The following is a 24,552-nucleotide window of genomic DNA, read 5'->3' as shown; positions in this document are numbered from 1 at the left end:
CGAACATCAATTTAGGGAGTAGGGTTTAACGCAGCTTTTAACAGTGTTTCAGTTATAGCTGGTCAGCTTGAAGTGCGAAGAAGGCCCCGTGTTAGTCAGGTATCAGACGTTTACCACTTTGGCGAAACATATGAGCACATGTTTTGTGCTGACAAACCTGGAATCATAATCAGGGCCAATCTGGGTTTCGAACTCATGATCATAGGAGTTAGGCATGCCAAAGGAACGTAACTCTGCACGGCAATTACGACACCTTAGACGAGCGGGCTACTAACATCACTTTAATTCTATATATCTAATTGCGACCCGAGTTCACTTCTATTCTGCTATTAATTACTTCTTTCAGAGCTTCAGATGTGACTGAACCATAGATTCTCAAACTCTACATTTTCGCCCCAAAACGATTTTTATACATTATACGTCGTACTATACCTGGAATACTGCTCAAAGCGACGTCAAACGCAACTGGCACACTCCCTATATACCGTTTACTATTCGGTGTATAAAAACACGAATGCTTAAAGCTCAAGCTCAAAAGAACATCTTGAAAAGGTGATAGCCATGTACAAGTTCAAACCCAGTACTCATGCTTTAACTACTGGGACACACACACACACACACACACACACACACACACACACACACACACACACACACCTATTCAACCTTTTCAACACAGCCTCTAGAGTTCTGAAATGTTCTTCATCACTTGATCCAGTCATCTTGATGACACTAGACTTTTTCAAAGCCTTGCAATACCTGGTCCATTGTGGCCTGAAATAAGGCTGGTGCAGAGGCAATACCAAAAGCAAGACGGGTATGCCTGTAAAGTCCCTTTGGTGTGTTAATTGTCAAACACTTCTGACAATCTGTATCAACTTCCATCTGTTGATATGCATGTGCTAAGTCTATTTTGGAAAATGTTCTTCCACCAGCCAGAGAAGCAAACAAATCTTCTATTTTGTGCAATGGGTACTTGTTAACATTCAACACTGGGTTCACTGTAAATTCTCACTGTTAGATCCCCTTTGATAACAGGTACAATCGGAGTTGCCCACTCACTGTGATCCACTTTAATCAATACCCCATTCTTCTCCATTTGTGTAATCTTTTCCTTCACCCTATCCTGTAAAGCATAAGGTACCGGTCTTGCCTTTCATGAACCTGGGAGAAACTCCCTCTTAGACAGACAGGTGAGCTTTAATACCTTTCATTGTCCCAATTTCTTCAGAGAAAACATCACAGTTCTTCACAAGTATTTCTTCCAACTTTTCCTGACTTGAATCTTTTCTACACATGTGTATGTCATCACCTAGCTTTTTCCAATCAATGTCCACATATAGTAGCCATGCTCTACCTAGCAAATGGGTTCCTTCCCCTTTTACAACATGCAAGTCTAACTTGTTCACGCCATTCCCATTTGCAGCATCAACTTTCAGTATGCCAAAGTTTGAAACAACTGTATAAGTTCTCAAGGTACTGTGGACTCGTCCAAGTGACAACCATTAAAGCAATCCTTGTACACTTCTTCAGTTATGTTGGAATTTCGCGAACCAGCATCTAGTTCCATTCTTAGGTCAGTACCGTTCATGTTGACTGTGACCCACATCACCCCGGAACCTCCGGGTATAGCAAAAGTCTGACTTAAACACTCCGATAAATCACCGACAATGAAATCATTATCATTGCCAGTTGTTTCAAAGGCATTTACGTGAGAATTTGGTTTCTTACCGCCATTGTTTACATTGCCATAACTTGATCCTGGGTCACGACCCGAACTCTTCATTTGACAGACTGCCTGCAGAAGGCCTCGCTTGCTACAGAACGAACACACTGTATCCTTAAATCTGCAATTGTTGGCAAGGTGGAATGAGTTACTGCAACGATAACAGAACTTAGTGCTTCCAGTTGAACTAAAACACCTCGGTAGATCCGTGTCTCTTGTCGACGCCTCGGCTAAGCTCGTCACAGTCCTTTGCCGTAATATTTCCGTAGTGAAGTTTTTATCGTCGTCGCCACAGTAGTGTATTTGTAAGACTGTTCAGGTACTTGTACGACCAACACCTAACGTAGGAGGAACATCAAGCAACAAGACATTAGACCTGAACGATGATTTATTCATAACTGACCACAGGTACATAGTCATGAAGTCACTGCCGATGCTGGGGAACGTGACGTATGACGTAGTAGCGCGTGCACATTGGCGCCCACAATATGTAAACAAACCAAACAACACAGACAAGCCGGTGGTTGACATCATGAGCACCAATCTACGCAATTGGGATACGATGACATGCATCAACAATACCATTGCAGTTGACATTAATGATACCCTTCACACATTGTACCCGTGTCGTCGGCGTGGGAAACAAACTCTTCAACCAATAGGCTACACCAATGCTTCACACAAATAGGACACTAGCTAAATATTAATAACATAATTTCTGATGTATAAATCCACATGTGGCAATAACGTATGCGTCTCAGTAGAAGTTATGATCTGAAAGGACAGTGTTAAAATCGTCTTTTCTGTGCCATCAAATGTCATTCGACATGTCTCGAAGTTGCAGGTGATTCTTGCTTCCTGGAAGCATGGATGCCACTCAGTCCAAAAAGTCTTCGACAGACGGCATTTCCGGGTCCAGACCTTTCCGTTTCCTAATGGTCTTTATAATGGCTGTAGTCTTGGAGCGGTAGTCCAGCGGACTGCCGGCCAGTGTCTCCCAGTGTCCAAACGTGCACTGCACCAGTCTCGCGGCGTGGTCAGTCTTGGACGAGAGCTCCTTATCTAAACCTGAAATGAACAAGTTGTTAGCTCCCGTATTAGGTCAATACTGTTTCCAGTCGTGTGGTTCACTGTCGGTAGTAGTTCCAGGGATATTTGTCAGTGATTCAGGTTATACTACAGAATATTTACAAATAGATAATCTTCAGCCTTACAGAGACATATCGTTTTCCATAGACACCTGAGTCGTTTCACAGACTTCTGGAGTTAAAGATTTGAAAGATTTAGAGAAAACTGACGCCCATAAACTTATGCTACTGACGAAGTTAAACCTACCCTGCTTAGACTGCTGTGGGTCATGGACCACAAAGTGGTCAATAAACATGAGATGACTTAAAAACCAACATTGGCCACACATCCGGCTACAAAGAAACACATCTGATTTAAATCAACGGAATTATGGATGCGGACATTAAGAAGCACAAGACTTGTTTGCCCTTAGCAAACTTCCACAGAGCGACGTAGTACCAAGACGACCGTAGCTCCTATACTTAAACACAGACGTCGGTCATAGCATCGATTTTGTTTTGTGGAACGGCCCAGCAGCTCCCTATCACAAACAGGCAACACTAACACAAGGAAAGCAGTTCACGTATATCCATTGTACGTGTGACCCACCGAAGGCCTTGCTAACGGGGATGTCTGCCTCCATGTAGTAGGTGTCCCAGTCCTTGACGCTCCGCTCCTTAGTAACCCGGCCCTGACGACCGGTGATCACCTCGAACACTACAGGGGAGACGGACTCTGGACACTGGAACAGGGAAATCAACTTCCATGACACCACCGGACTACAAACTGTGGGTTCTCCAGGTTAACACTAGTTAACATAAAGAGCAACAACATTATGTTTACAGGTTTATTCCGCGTGGAAGTTTCGGGGTAGCATATAGTAATCATCTCTTGCCCAAAAGCTGCATAAAATTAGAAAAGGTGTGACTGAGTGTAACTGCGGTCGTAAGCTCAGGCTATGTACAACCGGTGCGCCTGGTCTACACTCGGTTAGTTGCCACGCTCTTTCTATAACATTGCTTGATGGAGCTTGAAACTTGATCCGTATAGTCTTTATAAACTGTTGGGCAAAAGCATACGTACGTTTGATAATTAGAATTGAAATTGCGACCCCCCATGTTGATTGTAACGTCATGTGTAGGGCACCTGTCGTGATTTTGTTTGTTTGTTGAAGTCGCAGTCAGAAATATTCCAGCTTTATGACGGCGGTCTGTAAATAATCGAGTCTGGACCAGACAATCCAGCGATTGACATCATGAGCATCGATCCACGCAATTGGGAAACGATGACATGCATCAACGAAGTCAGCGAGCCCGACCACCCGATCCCGTTAGTCGCCTCGTACGACAAGCATAGTCGCCATTTACGGCGAGCATGGGTTGCTGAAGACCTATTCTACCCTGGGTCTTCACGGGTCCACCTGTTGTGAGATACCCATTGATATGATGCATGGAATATAGGCTCTGATACCCGTATCAAATACATCACCATCGAATAGCCATTTCACATAGGTGTAAATTTTCTTTTGCCTGGCAGTTTATTCGAAATGTCATCGCCCATGATGACACATAACAATGCTTTGACACAAAAGTTTCACACGGAATTCCCGTTTTGAGCCAATTCAGGAAACGTACCAAGTATGTGAACAACAGGCACAAACAAGACCATCACCAGACACAGAAAGGATATTAAAGTGAGGACGCACCTCCAGGTAGGTCTTGAACATGGGCTGCATCAGTCTTGGTTTGGCTCTGAGTGTGGCTGCACTGAGCGCCCTGGCGGCTGCAGGGAATATCTCCTTGTTCCCTCGTTGCGCCTCGTCCGCGTGCAGCAGGACCTCGTGCAGGTTGAAACGGACCCCCCGCATCTGTTCCTCACACAGCACACCCTACAGACAACATCTTCAATCAGAGGACGTGTCATTACACAGATCGCAAAGGGTAAACAATGGTTGAGTGGTTGGGTTTTAACTCCACTTTTGTCATAGATCATTACCTTTAAGGTGAAAACCTCAAGCACGGGAATGGTGATGACAGACCCAAAGTACGGATTATGGTAAGGGAGGCAACTCTGCACAGCTCATTGATGTGCGCTACCATTTGACCCCTTACGCTCTTTTTTATGAAGGATTTCGTAGTCAAATTTAGGATCGTGCGTTTGAATCCCATATTAACCTTGGTTATGTTTCTAGGTTTGTCAGCACCATGCCCGTGTTCGTTTGTTTGACTAAAGTGGTAAACGAATACGACCCACATCAGCTCTGGCTCTGCTTCCACATGAAGCTCACTTGTCGTAATACAACAGTTACTGCAATAATGTTCAAAGGGGCGTTAAACCCAAATCCCACATCCAAGTTTTAACCCGTGTCAAAGTAGCCACCTTCTTTGTCGTCCACTGGAAAGCTGCAATCACGGTGGGTTCTATGTCCTGCAGGTACTTGGGCTCGCCCTTCGTGCAGTCCATCAACAAGTTAGGTCCAACCCCCTCCGGCCCGAAACACCAGATCTTCTTAGCATACGTGAGATTAATACTATATTTACCGTCCAGGTATAGAGCGCGTTCTCTGGCATCTTGAAATGGCGCGATGACGCCCTGCAAGAGAAACAGCAACTCAATAAGAATAAGAGACTTTACCGTTCCTGCTGGAATATATGATGTCATAGATATATTCACAGTGAAACGGTGAAAGCATCACAGGACTATAGTCCGTTATGTTATTACTAAAATAACGAGGGTGATGGAGTAGTTTCGTCTAAGCGTTCGCTCGTCACCCCGGAGTCCGGGTTCGGTTCTCCATTTGGGTACACTCAGTGAAAACCAACCGTGTGTCCCCCGCCGGGATATTGCTGAAGTATGACAAAAAGCAGCGCAAAACCCAAATATTTCACTCGTTAAAACGCGTCTGAAACTGCCAGTTGAGCCTCGGTTATCCATACTAATTAGGATTCACTATCGAGGGCATTTGTACCATTTCAAGTGTTTCAAAACAGTATTGCCATACAATTGCAATACAGGTACAAATCATTTTGACATGATTACAAAGCCTTCATGCCGAAGACCCGGGTTCGATTCCCTGCATGTGCGCAATGTGTGAAGCCCATTTCCCGTCGTGATATTGCTGGAATATTGCTAAAAGCAGCATAAAATCAAACTCACTCACTCACCTATCAAGTCCTAAATTCATGACATTGTCAGAACGTTAAGAAAGGTATATCTTTGATCAATACGAATCTAACAGTTAAAGAAAACTGGCCTTTTCCCTTGTATTACGTCAATCGATACGCCCGACAGTGTAGCTGTGCCTTAAAACAAGACGCTGGGTTTAGGTGACCTGAGTCACACTAGTCTACATGCACACTTTCCTCCAATTTATCCTGTATCGTTTGTTTGTTGGTTAACGCCGCACTCGGCAATAGACAGCGGTCTGTAAATAAGCGAGTCTGGACCAGACAAATTAGTGATTGACATCATGAGCATCTATCAACACAGCCGGGATACGATGACATGCATCAACCGAATCACCGAGCATGAGCAACCGATCCCGTTACTCGCCTATCACGACAATTATGGGTTAATGAAGATAAGTCCAACCCGGATCTTCAGGGGTTTTCTATGCTTGCCGTAAACGGCGACAATCCTTGTCGTAAAAGGCGACCAACGGGATCGGGTGGTTAGGCCCGCTGACTTGGTTGATGCATGTCATTGTATCCCAATTGCATGGATCGATGCTCATAACGTCAATCACTGGATTGTCTGGTCCAGACTCGATTATTTACAAACTGCCGTCATAAAGCTGGAATATGCTGAGTGCGGCGTGACACAACAAACAAACAAACCAAACTGTAATAGCTGTCCAAGGGCAAACTAGTCTACATGCACACCTTCTTCCTCCTGTCTGAACTGTGAAATTCCATTAAACCACAATCTAGTAGCCATTTATCGATTTCAGATCCTACTGAAGATACGTCAGTATTCTCATTGTCTTCTCCATAGTTGGCTGGATTTTATGCAACGCCCGCGAGGCAGTGAAGATATGAAGATCCACACAGCGTGTCCACCTGCATAGAACTGACTACAACGCAAACTAATGTTCATAGCTGTGTGATCACAGTGAGTTGGAGGTTTTCGTAGCACTGTCTGAATCGATTATTCCCTAATGATGCATTTCCTGTGCTAGTGATATACCCGACTGAACGACTCGTCATTCAAACTTGCCTTAAAATGTTAATGCAAAGTGGAGTCCCCGTAGGATAATTGGTCAATCAATCAATCAATCAATCAATCATTGTGAAATGGATGAGCTGATAGATCAGCACTGAACATCGATTCTTACAGTGTCTCAAGATTGTTGCAGAACGGGTATACATTGTATTAAACTTTATTGTGTCATGTGACATATCGAATACTTAAATTGCAATATTGGCAGTCATTGCAGTGAATAAGAATTAAAAAAATAGATTTAGATGCCTATTTCAGCAGCCAATACGTTTGATTGATATATATATTGTATTTTTGTAAAGAAATACACCGTTAACCTTTTATACACAGATCCACCCCCAGCCCCCACCTCCAGGATGTACAATAATTAAATATTGATTAGTGTAGGGACACTATACATTTATGAAAGACAGCTGGATCTATACCTCACTCTGTGAGAGGAGTAACACCATCTGAAACAATATGTGGTAACCACAGCATTACATTTTCAATATCGTCGTTGATGCCGTTGGGGAGGTTTTGTGCCTTTAGGCAAATGTAGTTGCTGCCGTTGGGCGACTGCGACCGGCACATTTCTGTCGACTCCGCCGTCACAGTTTCTCTGTATGGAAGGAAGGGGCCCTTCGTCTTCACCGGAACTTTGCCTAGTAGCTGGTTCAGTTGTTCCAGTGCTCGGTTGATATGGGCCTCGTTCACGCCGCTGATGCTTAGTTCTCCCTCCTGGGACAGCTCAGTCTGCAGATAATAATAATAATAATAATAATAATAATAATAACAACAACAACAACAACAACAACAACAATAATGATGATAATAATGATAATAATGATGATGATAATAATAATAATGATGTATACAGTAAAGTAATATAATTGTCTGGAAACTCTGTATTATTTAGTTGCATCATCATCATCATCATCATCATCATCATCATCATCAATGTTGTCAGTCATATCCGCTGAGTGATACTACCACGCTCCCCGAATGTGTTTTCCCCGTTTACCTCAAGTCGTGGATCTATTTTCTCCAGCTGCTTGATGCCCTTCATCAAAGTGGGCAGGTGTGATGGCTGTCGCGGCTCTATCCCCATGTTCACTACAGGGGGCACCGTGTATCGTATTGGCTGCACATGGAAGACAGGTGACAGTATGTGAAGAGGTTGCGAACAAGGTCTATAAAGTCTTTCACATACACTTTCGCAATAACTATTGAATCTAAAAAAACGTGTTTCAGATATTGAGTTGACAATAATATTACCAACGACTCCTGATGCATGATACACACATTAGCAGTAAAACGTGGTATTTACTTCAACATGTAACAACGACCGTGATGGTCAAGAACATACCTTGATGGCGTCTGTGTGTTGGTTCACAGTGATGGTCAAGACAGTTCCGCCTGTTGGTTTACAGTGATGGTCAATATAGTTCTGCCTGTTGGTCCATTGTGATGGTCAAAGCACCCACCTTGATGGCGTCTGTGTGTTGGTTCACGGTGGTGGTCAAGACAGTTCCGCCTGTTGGTTTACAGTGATGATCAATATAGTTCTGCCTGTTGGTTCACTGTGATGGTCAATGTAGTTCTGCCTGTTGGTTCATGGTGATGGTCAATATAGTTCTGCCTGTCGGTTCATGGTGATGGTCAATATAGTTCTGCCTGTTGGTTCACGGTGATGGTCAATATAGTTCTGCCTGTTGGTTCATGGTGATGGTCAATATAGTTCTGCCTGTTGGTTCACTGTGATGGTCAATATAATTCTGCCTGTTGGTTCACGGTGATGGTCAATATAGTTCTGCCTGTTGGTTCACTGTGATGGTCAATATAGTTCTCCCTGTTGGTTCATGGTGATGGTCAATATAGTTCTGCCTGTCGGTTCACGGTGATGGTCAATATAGTTCTGCCTGTCGGTTCACTGTGATGGTCAATATAGTTCTGCCTGTTGGTTCATGGTGATGGTCAATATAGTTCTGCCTGTTGGTTCACGGTGATGGTCAATATAATTCTGCCTGTTGGTTCACGGTGATGGTCAATATAGTTCTGCCTGTTGGTTCACTGTGATGGTCAATATAGTTCTGCCTGTTGGTGCATGGTGATGGTAAATATAATTCTGCCTGTTTGCCCATGGTGATGGTCAAAGCACCTACCTTGATGGCGTCTGTGTGTTGGTTCACAGTGATGGTCAAGACAGTTTTGCCTGTTGGTCCATGGTGATGGTCAATATAGTTCTGTCTGTTGGTCCATGGTGATGGTCAAAGCACCTACCTTGATGGCGTCTGTGTGTTGGTTCACAGTGATGGTCAAGACAGTTCTGCCTGTTGGTCCATGGTGATGGTCAATATAGTTCTGCCTGTTGGTCCATGGCAATGGTCAAAGCACCTACCTTGGCGGTGTCTGTGTGTTTTTCACGGTGATGGTCAAGACAGTTCTGCCTGTGGGTTTGCGGTGATGGCCAAACACCTTCCTTGAAAAGGGACTTGAGTGTTTGTGGTCACGGTCAAGCACCTACCTTGATAGTGTCTGCGTGCTGGCTTGTCGTGATGGTCCCCGACTTCATCAAATGTGTGTCCACCCCCAGCAGGCCGCAGATGTTCCCACACGGGACAATATCCGTGTCCATTGGCACACCATTGTAGATCACACCCACACTGAAACAGCCCATTTGAATACTACCCCAGTCAGATGAGACTTCAGATGTTGAAGTTAAATATTTGACAGGAGAATCAGCAGCAGGAATACAGGAAAAGCTCATACGTCACACGTGTGAATTCACCACGTTCCTCCATCACCGACCGCCTCCGTAGTCAAGTGGATAGAGCGTCTGCCCGGAGCGCGGAAGGTCGGGGTTAGATCCCCGGCCGCGTCATATTAAAAGACGTTAAAAAATGGAACTTGTTGTTACCCTGCCTGACACTCGGCATTAAGGTGCTAAAACAAGGACTGGTCGGCTCGGAGTTCGAATACTGTGTCTGAGTGGGGTATCATGTTAAACAGCACGCCGCTATGTAAGTGCGACATTCTTAAACGCGACGTTAAACCCCATTTCACCCCACCTGCGTCATCAATAACCATAATGTCGCATTGTAGTGTTGTCGATATAAATAAACCATGGTCTGGTGCCAGCGAGAGGGAATCTATCGGTAGCCCGGACCAGTGACCTCTCAGATAACATTGAACAATCGACATTTCTCGTGCTCTATACAGTTCGTCAGTATTAGGCAACTTTAGGTTTCGCATAACGTTCATAAGCGGAGTAGAGGTTATTCGACCTTCATGAGTTTATATGCGGCCTCATTTTCCATACTGGACACGCGGCAAAACACCCGACATCGTATGGAGCCTATTCACGGGTGATAGGTAGAGTATACAAACCAGTGAAATATTGACGATTAGAAAAGTCTGGACATCGCCTTACCAATATTTCATCGGTCCCATTGTTGAATGTAGGCGCTGAAGTGGATCGCAAACAAGGACTTAGACACAGAATAGCAGATGAGGGTCTGGTATGGAATACTGTAAGGGACAACGCGAGATTTGATCTCGCATTGTCGTGCTTTTGCACACAGCACATTTTGTCAAAAGTCGACAAGGCGAGAATGCAATATCCATCGACATGTCACATTCTCGTGTTCTGAGAAAATGTCATAGCGAGAAGGTCCCTTACAGTATTCCATAGTCTGGAGAGACACACCAGAGAAACACAACACAGACACAGATCAACACAGTCCATCAACACAGCCCAGAAGAAGAAAAAAGGTACTCAAATAACACATTCGGACGAACAATGTTGACGTCTGATTATGAAGGCAACTTTTTGCCAATGTACAGAATAGATTTCTTTTTAAACATGCTTTTGCTATGCTTACATTGCAGTGCAATCATGTTACAAAGGATTCGGGGATCAACAGTTCGCGACGTAGGGATTGAAGTACATACACACAGGTACACTGGAAAGATCCAGATACAGGTGATTGGGCTGCCGAGGGGTGTCATTTACTATCATGAGTTCTACAGAGAACTATATCGTCTTCAAGTCACAGAACGAAGTACAATGTCAGAAATCTTTGGAAGAATACCTCTCGACAGTCTCCTCTTTTGATTCGTTCTTCTTCCCTGTTATGCTTTTTGGTCCTCTGACGTAAACCTTCTGCCCACTGCGGACGGTGCCAGAGTAGATGCGACCAAAGGCGTACAGACTTCCCTCCTCCGAGGAGGGCACCAGGCGGGAGATGTACATCATGAGACAGCCCTTGGGGTCACACTGCTTCATACCTGCAGGACATATACACGCTGCTTCATACCTGCAGGACACATACACGTTGCTTCATACCTGTATAACACATACACACTACTTCATACCTGTATAACACATACACACTGCTTCATACCTGTATAACAAATACACACTACTTCATACCTGTATAACACATACACACTGCTTCATACCTGCAGGACATATACACGCTGCTTCATACCTGCAGGGCATATACACACTGCTTCATACCTGCAGGGCATATACACACTGCTTCATACCTGTATAACACATACACACTGCTTCATACCTGTATAACACATACATACTGCTTCATACCTGCAGGACATATACACGTTGAGTTATACCCCAGGACATATCCACGCTGCTTCATACCTGTACAAAAAATACATACTGCTTCATACCTGTACAACACATACATTCTGCTTCATACCTGCAGGAAACATACATACTGCTTCATACCTCTACAACACATACATACTGCTTCATACCTGCAGGACACATAAATACTGCTTCATACCTGTACAGCACATACATACTGCTTCAAACCTGTATAACACATACATACTCCTTCATACCTGCAGGACACATACACACTGCTTCATACCTGCATATCACATACATACTGCTTCATACCTGTATAACACATACATACTGCTTTATACCTGTACAACACATAGATACTGCTTCATACCTGTATAACACATACATACTGCTTCATACCTGTACAACACATACATACTGCTTCATACCTACAGGACACATAAATACTGCTTCATACCTGCAGGACACATAAATACTGCTTCATACCTGCACAACACATACATACTACTTCATACCTGCATACCACATACATACTGCTTCATATCTGCAGCACACATACATACTGCTTCATATCTGCATACCACATACACACTGCTTTACACCTGTATAACACATACATACTGCGTCATACCTGCATACCACATACACACTGCTTCATACCTGCAGGACACATACACACTGCTTCACACCTGTATAACACATACATACTGCGTCATACCTGCATACCACATACATACTGCTTCATACCTGTATAACACACACACACACTGCTTCATACCTGTATAACACATACACACTGCTTCATACCTGCAGGACACATACACACTGCTTCATACCTGTATAACACATACATACTGCTTCATACCTGTATAACACATACACACTGCTTCATACCTGCAGGACACATACATACTGCTACATACTTGCAGGATACATACATACTGCTTCATACCTGTATAACACATACATACTGCTTCATACACGCAGGACACATACATACTGCTTCATACCTGCATACCACATACACACTGCTTTATACCTGGAGGACACATACACACTGCTTCACAGCGGCATGACACATACATACTGCTTCATACCTGTATAATACATACATACTGCTTCATACCTGCATACCACATACATACTGCTTCATACCTGCATATCACATACACACTGCTACATACGTGCAGGACACATACACACTGCTTCACAGCTGTATGACACATACACACTGCTTCACAGCGGCATGACACACACACTGCTTTATAGCTGAAGGACATACACACAGTGCTCCATACCCGCATAACACATACACACTGAGTTATGCCTGCAGGACACATACACCCTGTCACTGCTAAATAGCTGCATGTCAGATACACATTGCTTTATCCCTGCCCGACACATACCCTCGTGTGTCATTGTGGCAGGGCAGGATAGGTTGTCACACTACCAACCTCTTGTTTTCATGCGTCAATATTGACTCAAGGGGTGAGTGAACGAGTGTGAAATAGTCAACAAATACGCCACGGTCTCCTGTACATAACAGAGTCTGGGTCAGGCAAACCAGACGTGAGCACCTATCCATAGCGCCGGGATACAACGACAAACAATCAGCCTCATTCTGGTCAGCTCTGATAATCAGCTGTGCGCTGTGGACATTCTGGGCCCGTTCCACTAAACCATCTTAGTGCTACTGTGACACAGGCAAACTGCAGGCGTCGTGCTAAGATCGCATTGTGGAACGGGATTCTGCCCCGTATGTCCCAATGACTCGCAAACCAAATCATACATAGAAATACTGCACAAATAATCTATAATCAATTTGGAATGCTTCATTGACATGATGGAATTGTTTTGAGATTGGGGAATTGTTAAATACAAATGACTATTACTTGTATTTGTAAATCGTTTCAAGTTTTAATGTAGCAAATGATTAATAATCACTTAATTCACTGGACGTATCCATGTATTGTGAACCTGTTAGTGGGTTGACATGACAAGATGTTAAAGAAGAATACACGTACTGGCTGCACAGTCGTCCGTCATGCTTCCCTCATACAGAATTTCCACCTTCCTGTCCTGGGCCGTGACGGGGGAGGGCAGGTGGAGCACCGTCATATCCAGGAGAGTTCGGCCAGCAGGAAGCCACTTCTTGAGCAGTACCTGTCAGAGTTCTCCATATGTTAAACGTCGTCAGTGGATTAACAGAACTGAGCGTATAACTGAATGTAAAAGTCAATTTTCCACCCTTGCCGAAGTAAGCTTGAATTTCTGGCTCGATCGTATCACCACCAGTGGCTATTACGATTTATGTCCCTTCTATAGCCCTCCTTTTGACCAATCAGATTCCACCTCTCATACCACTTGCATTTGCTTCAAACAAAATGGCGGCGCCCAGTCAAGACGAACTGATCGATAATCAAAATCTACATTGTGATAAAACGGGTCTTACTTCGTAAAATGCAACAACTCGTGCGAGACCCTTGATTGAAAACATGGAAAGATTGGAAAGTATCTGTGGACGCCGAGTTGGCGGGACACATTCTTTGCAAATCCTGCAATCGACCGAAATCTGCACAGCAGTTCACGAGCCGGATGTCGATTTCGTGCCGATATTTTGATTGGGCTGTGCATAGACGCGTTGCTCCGGCAAAAATATAACTAGATGGGCAAGGGTGGAAACTGGACTTTAATTGTCAGTTAACAATCTTGCCTTGGGAAGATAAAGTAAAGTACAATGGTGAACGGCCTCACACAGTTTGTAATAATAACCCCCTATGTATCACACACGGGGCTTAGGTTAGCCTTACTCCTGCATAGATGTATGGAAGCGGGAAGACTATCTGATCATAACAGTGTGCCCGATCAGACCTATTCTGGCCCATCATCCCCACTGGGTAGAAATCTACCAACATCACTTAATACTATAGATTAATATGAACACCTACAAGTAAAAGGTCATTTCTTTTGAGTTGTTTCTCCGAGTCGGAGAGACTGAAGTTCATAGTGACGGCGAACCTCAGGATGTCATCCCGACTTTTCCTTGTACAGACGTTGAACACCTGAAACATATGACAAACTGAGATTATCACTACACGAGTGTGCGAGTTATTCCAGCAATATCATGGCGGAGGACAGTGTAGGATTGGCCATGAGGAGAAGACACGACACGTGATGGAGGTACGTACACGGTGTGTATACAAACCCGTGAAGCATTGACGATTAGGAAAATACACTGGAACATTTGGAGGAACGTGAAATATTAACGATTCGAAATAAGACAATACTGAATATATTTCAGTAAGAGTAAGCAGTTTAGGAGAGTATATAGATTTTGAAAATACTGCAACAATTATCTCTTTGATCGGCCTCTTTAAATGGGACCGGAGAAAACCTCTTAAGACTGAAAGAGCGTCGGATGAGGGGGAGAGGAGAGGGGGGAACCTAATATTTATAAGCTTGTAGGAACTTTATTCAATATGAAACTACAAATTTCAAAACGGAGAGTTGATGAAGAAAGTGTCCTCTATATCAAATTAAGAGTGCTCACAGTGTATAGTGGCGTCAACACAAACTGTATGAAGCCTCGGGTAGTGTTAGGGTTTTCGTTGGTCGTCCACTTTCTTTCTCTTTGGTTGTAAAAGTTATTCCCCCACAGTTTCCCTTTCATGTCGTTGAACTCGATCCTGAATTTCCCCATGTACATTCGGGCAAACTCGTGAACTGTAAACGCCCACCCTTGCAATGCCGAGCCAAACGCGACCGATCCTTCACTAGGGGATACCTGCGATTGAAGAATAACCAAGAAGTACTTGAACATCGCATTGAAGATCTTAATGCCCCTCAGATAAATACTGCCCTTCTTTGGTTTCAAATATGAGGAACCTCCAAGTATTTTTCGGAGTAAGTGACTTAAAATGTAACGTCGCATCGGCACTATTTCAGCCATTTTGCGACGAGAACAAGCAAACGTTGGTACAAGTACGCTCACAGGTCACAAGTACTGAATCATATGATCCTAGCTATACCTACTCGCACGTTGGACAAGTACGCTCACAGGTCACAAGTACTGAACCATATGATACTAGCTATACTTACTGGCACGTTGGTACAAGTACGCTCACAGGTCACAAGTTCTGAATCATATGATACTAGCTATACTTACTGGTACGTTGGTACAAGTACGTACGCTCACAGGTCATAAGTACTGAATCATATGATACTAGCTATACTTACTGGCACGTTGGTACAAGTACGCTCACAGGTCACAAGTTCTGAATCATATGATACTAGCTATACTTACTGGTACGTTGGTACAAGTACGTACGCTCACAGGTCATAAGTACTGAATCATATGATACTAGCTATACTTACTGGCACGTTGGTACAAGTACGCTCACAGGTCATAAGTACCGAATCATATGATACTAGCTATACTTACTGGTACGTTGTTACAAGTACACTCACAGGTCACAAGTACTGAATTATATGATACTAGCTATACTTACTGGCACGTTGGTACAAGTACGCTCACAGGTCATAAGTACTGAATCATATGATACTAGCTATACTTACTGGTACGTTGGTACAAGTACGCTCACAGGTCACAAGTTCTGAGTCATATGGTACTAGCTATACTTACTGGTACGTTGGTACAAGTACATTCACAGGTCACAAGTTCTGAATCATATCATAGGATGCCAAGAAGTAAAAAGAAGCAGTTGAAAGGCCAAAGAAGCAGTCAAATAACGGTTGCTATGGAAATGTGACGAAACAAGTACTTAGATAATATATTTTGGTCTCTGTATTGCAATACTAGTACTAGTTTGAAAACAGAAACAAAAACATGTGTTTCATCTGAAAATTAATACTGGATACGATCTGGATTAAGTCATTTAGTGATACATTCCCAGTTATTATGAGGGGGCACGGGTGGCCCAGTCGTCTAAGGTGGCGATTCGCTGTGCAGAGTTGCGTTCCTTGGGCACATCAGAAACCTATGATTGTGGGCTCGAATCTCGGTTCGCCCCGATTATGTTTCTAGGTTTGTCAACACCATACCCGTGCTCGTGGGTTTCACCGAAGTGGTAAACGTCTGAGACCTGCATCACTTAGGGCTTTCCTCTCACATTAAGCTGACACGCCGTGATATAACTGGAATACTGTTAAAAGCGGCGTTAAACCCAACTCACTCACTCACTCAGTTATTATACTGTCCTTCGATGACAGATTTTAAAATATAGTAACATTGTATAACTTGCTCAATATTCTCAAGTCACAATATGGCTGAATTATTGCCGACATGACTTTAAAGTCTAACTCAATCATTCCGAGTGACTGTGTGTCGTCGTACTGAATCGGTACTCACACTATCAACCACTGTTGTTTCCCTGCTCCTGTCAGGAGATCCCTGTACTATATCCGGCAACAAGGTGACACCAAACACCAAATTCAAAATTCACATTCAAAATTCGGGTTTGGGTGACCCTTAAAAATAGTTTATACAAAGGTCACACATATATCTCGAAGTTCCTAATGCCTAGCTACACTTGTTTGCTTGACTACCTACCTTATATTCCGGCCTGCCGTAGACCTCGACGATCCTGTTGAATGTCCAGACGTACTTGGCAATCAGCTTGTACAGATCCTCTGGCTCCAGCTCCAGCTCCACTATGGACACATCCAGGCGGTTCAGCAACAACACCGGGCGCGTGTCCTCCACAAACGCCAGCTTCAACACCGCCTCGGTCGGACCTCCTATACCTATACAATACGTTGACGTTTACTTTTGCGCTTCAAGGTGAGGTTCAATGGGATTTGACGTCGCGTCCAAGATTATTGAGCTTACATAGCATAGACGCGTGTGTGTGTGTGGCTGCTTTTACTAGTAATGACTGATGCCGATTTATAGTGCTAGCACACTGAGATACCATGCGTCAGTTTAAGATGAATACCCCACTCAGACACAGTATACTGACTCCGAGCTGACCAGTCCTTGTTTTAGCCTCTTAATGCCGACAGCCAGACGGGGTAACAACAAGTACCATCTTTTAACGTATTTTGGTTTGACGCTGCCGGGAATCGAACCACGGACCTTCCGCTCTCCGGGTTGTCGTACGTTTAAAGGCGACCATCGAGCGATACCCAATGCTTGACATAAAAAAGTCACTTTCCGCACACTACACCAATGTTATAACTACCAGATAGAACATATGTGTACAAACTACTCAGTGACGCTAATAATAGCGGGATATTGTAAGTCTGCGGAGAACCAGTGCTTGGAATGACAACACTAGCTGACACTATTAAAACATTTTACTCCGTGACCAAAGTAAATTCTTCTCACCATATGTTTGTATCTACAAACGAGAAGTCCTTAAACAATGCTAGTAAAACGCTTCCTGAATAGTTCTAAAATCAGCCTTTTTGACACAATCCGAAGAGAGAAGGATAACTCATTTGAACTTTCAAAACGATTTCTAAAAGATTTGACCATTTCTTAAGTTATGCAGATCCCCGTGACGAAAAAGGACCCTTTTTCTGACATTATTCTTTGATTCTCAGATTTTAAAGCCAATCATTGATTGGTGCATTTTCACCCTATTATTGAAAAACGTCATATTAGATCTAGTCATGAATATGTTACCAGTAACGCAGTCTGCAACGACTATGCATCCATCGGTGATTCTGAGAGCGGAAGTGACCTCTGATGTGTTGTCCACGTGACCATCGGGGTCAATGAGAGTAATAAGAAATTCCTTGCTGCTGGTGTCCCAGTCTGTCACCAGCTTGGTGTCTTCATCCCGTATCTCGTAGCGGACGCTGGTGCACCTTGAAAACAGTGTGGGGACCAGTTGACGTGACAGTCACTGTGTTGTCAGTTGTGAAAGAATTGCCTTACCCTCACCTTATTCGACATACGTATACAATACTTGTTTTTATAGGTTTAAAATCAGGATTCGGTCGGTATTAAGTAAATTGTTTGATTTATGCTACCAGATTTCATATTTGAGTCCAGGGCCTGTTTTATAAAGCGAACTTAGGGTAAAGCTTATTGAAAGTGTATTTAAAACGCACAATAGTAAAGTCAGTCGTTGCGAAGGTCGTTGTGGATTTCACTTGGTTCATGCATTTCTTGGGCTAGAATTAAGCCATATTGCATAAGTTTGCCTTCTGCGGATTCCGGGTTAGAACTCGTTAGAACCCCAGTCAACTATGCTTGTCGTAAGAGACGGCTGGAAAGAATCGGGTCGTGGAAAACCTAATATAACTGAGCGTTAGTTCAGGTTATTGTCAATACGAATGTTCTTCGAAATTAACCAGTTTGTACCAACAACTGAAGCATGAGACCGATTATCGAAGCAATGCCTATTTTGATAATGATTGCCTTGTCCCTTCACGTTGATTTTCCAATAATCAGACCAGATACAACCGACGTTGTAAAATGTATCAGTGCTAAATTCCAGCGTGTAGTTAACTGAATGTGCGTTGCTATCCAGCCTTTGTCTCACCTCGATCCTATTGACAGAGGGTTTGACACTGCCACAATCATTTAATAAATCAAGACAGTGAAAATATGAACACAAATAATTCTAGATTCCAGGTTGTGAAGCGTAAAGTAATTAAAATCTAAATCCCATCATAAAGTAACAAAAGTGCACAAACCGATTTTTGATGCTACTAGTTTATTTGTAAAATGAATGTAGATCGTCCCAGTGAAACCAATGGTTACCTCATTGTGGAAAATGTGGGGGAGGACGACCAGATGGAGCACAGCAGTAATAGCCTTTGAGCACACGACGTACGGTGCATTGCCTCCCCCATTAGGATATTGAGACGAGGTTTTCATAGTCATGTTCCCCACCCGTGAAGATCCGGGTTAGAATAGGTCTTCAGCAACCTTGCTTGTCGTAAGAGGAGTTTATGCTTGTCGTATGAGGCGAGTAACGGGATCGGGTGGTCAGACTCGCTGACTTGGTTGTTACATGTCATTGTGTCCCAACTGTGTAGATCGATGCTCATGATCTCTGGTCGAGGCTCGATTATTTACAGATCGCCGTCATATAGCTGGAATATTGGTGAGTGCGGCGTTAAGCAACAAACAAACAATGTCATGTTTCCATACCCTGAAGTACTGTAAAACGACAATAAAAACGGAAGGAAGGGTGGTTCAATAGAGTGCGCAATGATAGTTGAAACACATCAGTCTTCAATGCTTCTTATCCCGAGTTAATCAATAAACTTCTTAATGATAAGCTTTACATTGTTCCATACGGTTTTTATTTATTCGTGTTTGTGTAAAGAGCAGGTTTTAACGTACACTCATCGACAGTCACATTGTTCATATTATCGATTGGGTTAATCGATTAGACAAAGTTTGTTATTTGATTGCAAGTGATTCGGGATGATACACAAGAATGATTCCAAGTGAGTCATTAATCACATGACTCTTGTCCATGTGTGGCATCGCGCAACGTCCCGAGGCAAAGGAGTTAAGTGACCACGAAAGACCAGTTCCCAGTAGAAATAGGGTTGCTTGGTTGGTTAGCTTGTTGTTATACGCCGCAGTCAGCAATATTCCAGCTATATGACGGCGGTCTGTTAATAATCGAGTCTGGACCAGACAATCCAGTTATTGACATCATGAGCATCGATCCACGCACTTGGGATCTATGACATGCATCCAGCAAGTCAGCGAGCCTGACCACACGATCCCGTTAGTCGCCTCTTACGACAAGCATAGTCGCCTTTTACGGCAAGCATGGGTTGCTGAAGACCTATTCTACCTCGGATCTTCACGGGTCTGTGGAAATAGGGGCAGTGGGGTAGCCTAAGTGATTGAAGTAAACGCTCGTCACGCCGAAGACCCAGTTTCGATTCCCCACACGGGTACAATGTGTGAACCCCATTTCTGTCATCCACTAGAACTCGTTGTTAGCCGAGACAGTACACGCATATATCAATCGTACTACTTGTGGCGGACCACCTGAGGTACTCGCCAGTGGGGTGGCCTCATAGTCATACGGGGTTAATTGTCAGGTCTCAACTCAAATTATCCTTGCTTACCAGTAGATCATCGATGATTAAACGTTTTGGGAAATACAACAGAAATGTTTTTTGCCGATGTCGCCTTAGCTGCAGTCGATTGTATATTTACTTTAATAAAGGGCGTAAAATTAAAGTTAGATATATCACCATAGTCCATTCGCTCGTAAGAATAAATAAACAGTGCGTAATAGCTATCAAACTTAAAATCTATTTTCCATTTTCCAACAAACACAAGTAGAACAAATCAACACACTTACGTTGTTATTCCCAGTGGAGGGCCTTCATCTGGCGTATCCTCTTCATCCTCACTGTCAGTACCGCCATCATCGTCATATATAGACAGTCCATCCTCATCCTCCGCGCCCTCACCTCCATACCCACTACTTCTTCCCCGTCTTCCCCCCTGGATACCACCCTGGGAACTGTCATTGGCCCTGGCAATGATATCATTGGCGAACAAGGTCTTTCCTTGACCTACTTTGCCTACGATGCAGACGTTGCGGATGTTCTTTGTTCGACTAAGTAGCTTCTGTAGTTCCTCTGGGTCCAACTTCGGCTGTTAGAGAAAAAAACCTGTATCATAATAAACAGGTAGGCCCAGAGATAGGTCTCCAAAAAGTACACATTATTGCGATACGATCAGTTATCTGTTAATACAAGTACAGATGAAAGACAAGACAAACCGTCTATCAATTCAAGTACAAATGAAAGACAAGACTAACTCTCTGTTAATTTAAGTACAGATGAAAGACAAGACTAACGCTCTGTAAATTTAAGTACAGATGAAAAACAAGACTAACCCTCTGTTAATACAATTACAGATGAAAGACAAGACTAACCCTCCGTTAATACAAGTACAGATTAAAGAGAAGACTAACTCTCTGTTAATTAAAGTACATATGAAAGACAAGACTAACCCTCTGTTAATTTAAGTACAGATGAAAGATAAGACTAACCCTCTGTTAATTTAAATACAGATGAAAGAGAAGACTAACTCTCTGTTAATACAAGTACAGATGAAGGACAAGACTAACCCTCCGTTAATACAAGTACATATGAAAGAGAAGACTAACTCTCTGTTAATTAAAGTACAGATGCTAGACAAGACTAACCACCTTTTAATTAATGTGCAGATGAAAGACAAGACTTACCCTCTGTTTATACAAGTTCAGATGTAGGACAAGACTTACCCTCTGTTAATACAAGTACAGATGGAAGAGAAGACTAACTCTCTGTTAATTAAAGTACATATGAAAGACAAGACTAACTCTCTCTATTAATTAAAGTACATATGAAAGACAAGACTAACTCTCTCTATTAATTAAATTACAGATGAAAGACAAGACTAAGCCTCTGTTAATTAAAGTACAGATGAAAGACAAGACTAACCCTCTGTTAATCAAAGTACAGATGAAAGACATAACTAAGCCTCTGTTGATGCAAGGACAGATGACAGTAAGAAAAAGACAAGCCAGAATACTACTGGATGAGGTTCGCCCCACACCCCACCCTGTTTGTCAGGGAATCCTTCCACATGAAACTATACACACACGCGCGCACAAAGGCGCGCGCACACACATGCATATCTCCTCTTTCGTGTTTGCTGTACCGGTTATTACATTAGATTAACACGAGAACTTCAGAAATGGATTCACCATTGCGCCATCATCGATACAGTCATCATCACCATGACCATCATGATAATTATGATATTCATAAATACATAGTCTTAAACCTAAAACAACAATAACCATGACGTATTTTTCTGTCTAAAGACTCCGCCACTGCTACAAACTACACGACTCCGAGACAATCCTGATATACAACATGCAAACTTACCATAATGTCGGTACTACCACTTGTGCCACCTCGACGGCGGACACTCTATAAGCACCTGATTGTGCGACAGCCTGGTTGTCTGGAATCAAGTTGCTCCTGAATGTTAACGTGAACAACGAGTTATATCGCCAGGCATCGTTAACAGCCTGGGCCTGTCAACAACTTCAGCGTATGCATCCGTGACCAACAACCTCTCGCTCGTTTCAGAAAATGACACTATTCAGACATACCGTTGTCGGTGCGGGATCAATACACCTTGTTTTGCTAATGAATATTTCATCCCTTGTTTTGCATCACAGGAAGGAGTGCCATTGAAGAGGTGTACATTGAAATGTGTTTTTGACGGGTACCACCGGTGGAGCAGGATACGCGAACATTTGGACACATTTCTCGTGATCATGGAAATGCCTTTGTCGCTTATATTTATTGAAGTATAGTTACCTGATCCTCGTGCCTGCCAAGTCCATGTCAAATGGAAGATGTTTTACAGCATGTTTGGTACGATCGCATTGTGGAACGGGGAGGAAAAGATGAAATCAGAAGAATTGTTTTAGATGATTTAAAACATTCAATGTACTGGTCAGTTGGTTTGTTTTTAAAGGAATCACAGGAAAAAATATTTGGATAAGAAATCATTTCAGATGTATTGAGGGCGCAGAGTTGATATATATATGCATAGCTTCAGTGGTGACACAACCTTCCTTATCAAAGAAAGGAAACGTATCTGAGCGAACACAGAAGCGTACAATAAGAAGGTTATAAGGGTTCAAATATCTGTCGAAAAAATATAAAATACTATAGGTTTTCTATGATCATTTCACCATGGTTAACATGACGTGTCATGATGCATGGACCGCCTCCGTGGTCTAGTGGTAGAGCGTCTGCCCCGAGAGAGGAACGCCTGCCCCGCCTCATACGAAAGGTCGTTAAAAGATGGTACTTATTGTTACCCTCTCTGGCGCTCGGCATTCAGGGGCTAAAGCAAGGACTGGTCGGCTCAGAGTCAGTACACTTGTGTCTGGGTTGGGTATTTATGTTAAACTGCGGCATGGTATCTCAGTAGGTTAGCATCCCAGGTATCTGGCGTGCTGAAAGGACGCATTTCTGCATAGCGAATTGCGGATCATTTCATTTCTAGGAGGCGAGGGTAATAATAAATAACATAGCTCATTATTGTGCGTACAACTACATCAGCCTTCATCTGATTGAAAATAACAATCTTAGCCTCATCAAAAGATCTTAAAATCATTATTGCCATCCTCGTCAGTGCGGGGTATTTCGTGAGCAAAGCCATAATCTTTGACAGAGAGACATGATCATGAGAGACCGTATGCCTGCAACAATTAATTAATAATCATTTCAAGCCTTCCTGTTCAAGATGCCATTTCATGCAAGTCACTGTGTTGTATCCTTAGACAAGCTCACTAACTCCACTTGTCCCGCTGTTATATGACTGAAACAGTTCTTTACTGTGATGTGCTCATTAAGCATAATTGCTTAGAACAATAATACAAGCAAAAACATATACACTCTTCAAAAAAAGAAACGCATAGTTTGAAAATAAGGATATTTATTAAGCGGATATAAAAGTATCTACACAGAATGTGCGTGAACACAATCAAATGAAATTAGACACAGTGATCGACAAAAGCATTGTCGTCATTGTCAGCATTAACTCAGTTCAGTCATTGCACATGTGTAGCCACAAGGGGAAGTCATGGTCAGTACCTGGTCACACCACCTCTTGCAGCCGTCACTGCTCGACACCTGTTGGCACAGATTGCACAAGTCGTCGATTTTTTTCGTGGGGAATTCTTCGCCATTCCTCCTGTAAGGCGTTGGCGAGCTGTGCCAGTGTGTGGGGACGCTGGTGACGTTGACGGACGCGTCGATCAAGTTCGTCCCACAAATGTTCAATCGGGTTGAGATAAGGCGATTTGGACGGCCATGGAAGGACATTGATGTTGGAACAGCTCCCTCTGGCGGTCCAAAGTTGGGAGGAGGTGAGGACGCCGAATTTGGTCTATGTATCGGTTTGCTGTAAGATTGCCCTGGACAA

The 24,552-nt window shown here is 43.2% G+C and overlaps 1 protein-coding gene across 1 annotated transcript; it reads right to left on the bottom strand.

Moving 5' to 3' along the window:
- Positions 1-2,305: 2,305 nt before the first annotated feature.
- LOC139464045 (eukaryotic translation elongation factor 2-like) lies at positions 2,306-22,628 on the bottom strand. The gene is made up of 15 exons (XM_071245571.1): positions 22,494-22,628; positions 20,912-21,210; positions 18,253-18,437; positions 17,176-17,369; positions 15,157-15,390; positions 14,555-14,668; positions 13,631-13,769; positions 11,086-11,281; positions 9,519-9,657; positions 8,016-8,135; positions 7,496-7,747; positions 5,174-5,386; positions 4,500-4,682; positions 3,404-3,536; positions 2,306-2,794 (listed from the first exon to the last, which is right to left on the bottom strand). Exons 1-15 carry the CDS (start codon positions 22,494-22,496, stop codon positions 2,604-2,606), a joined length of 2,595 nt encoding a protein of 864 aa, XP_071101672.1. The 5' UTR covers positions 22,497-22,628; the 3' UTR covers positions 2,306-2,603.
- Positions 22,629-24,552: the final 1,924 nt, after the last annotated feature.

The sequence above is a fragment of the Haliotis cracherodii genome, unplaced genomic scaffold, assembly GCF_022045235.1.
Source record: "Haliotis cracherodii isolate W230 unplaced genomic scaffold, xgHalCrac1.p SCAF_1, whole genome shotgun sequence".
NCBI lineage: Eukaryota > Metazoa > Mollusca > Gastropoda > Lepetellida > Haliotidae > Haliotis > Haliotis cracherodii.
This window is presented reverse-complemented; position numbering and strand designations above follow the sequence as displayed.

What these genes read in the sequence shown, in the direction of transcription:
- LOC139464045 (XM_071245571.1), bottom strand. An exon ending in AAAGAGGAGACTGTCGAGAG is followed by an intron (nt 9,658 to 11,085) that starts GTATTCTTCCAA and finishes GGGCTGTTTCAG; the next exon opens with TGTGGGTGTGATCTACAATG. An exon ending in TCAACGACGATATTGAAAAT is followed by an intron (nt 5,387 to 7,495) that starts GTAATGCTGTGG and finishes TTTCTCTTGCAG; the next exon opens with GGCGTCATCGCGCCATTTCA.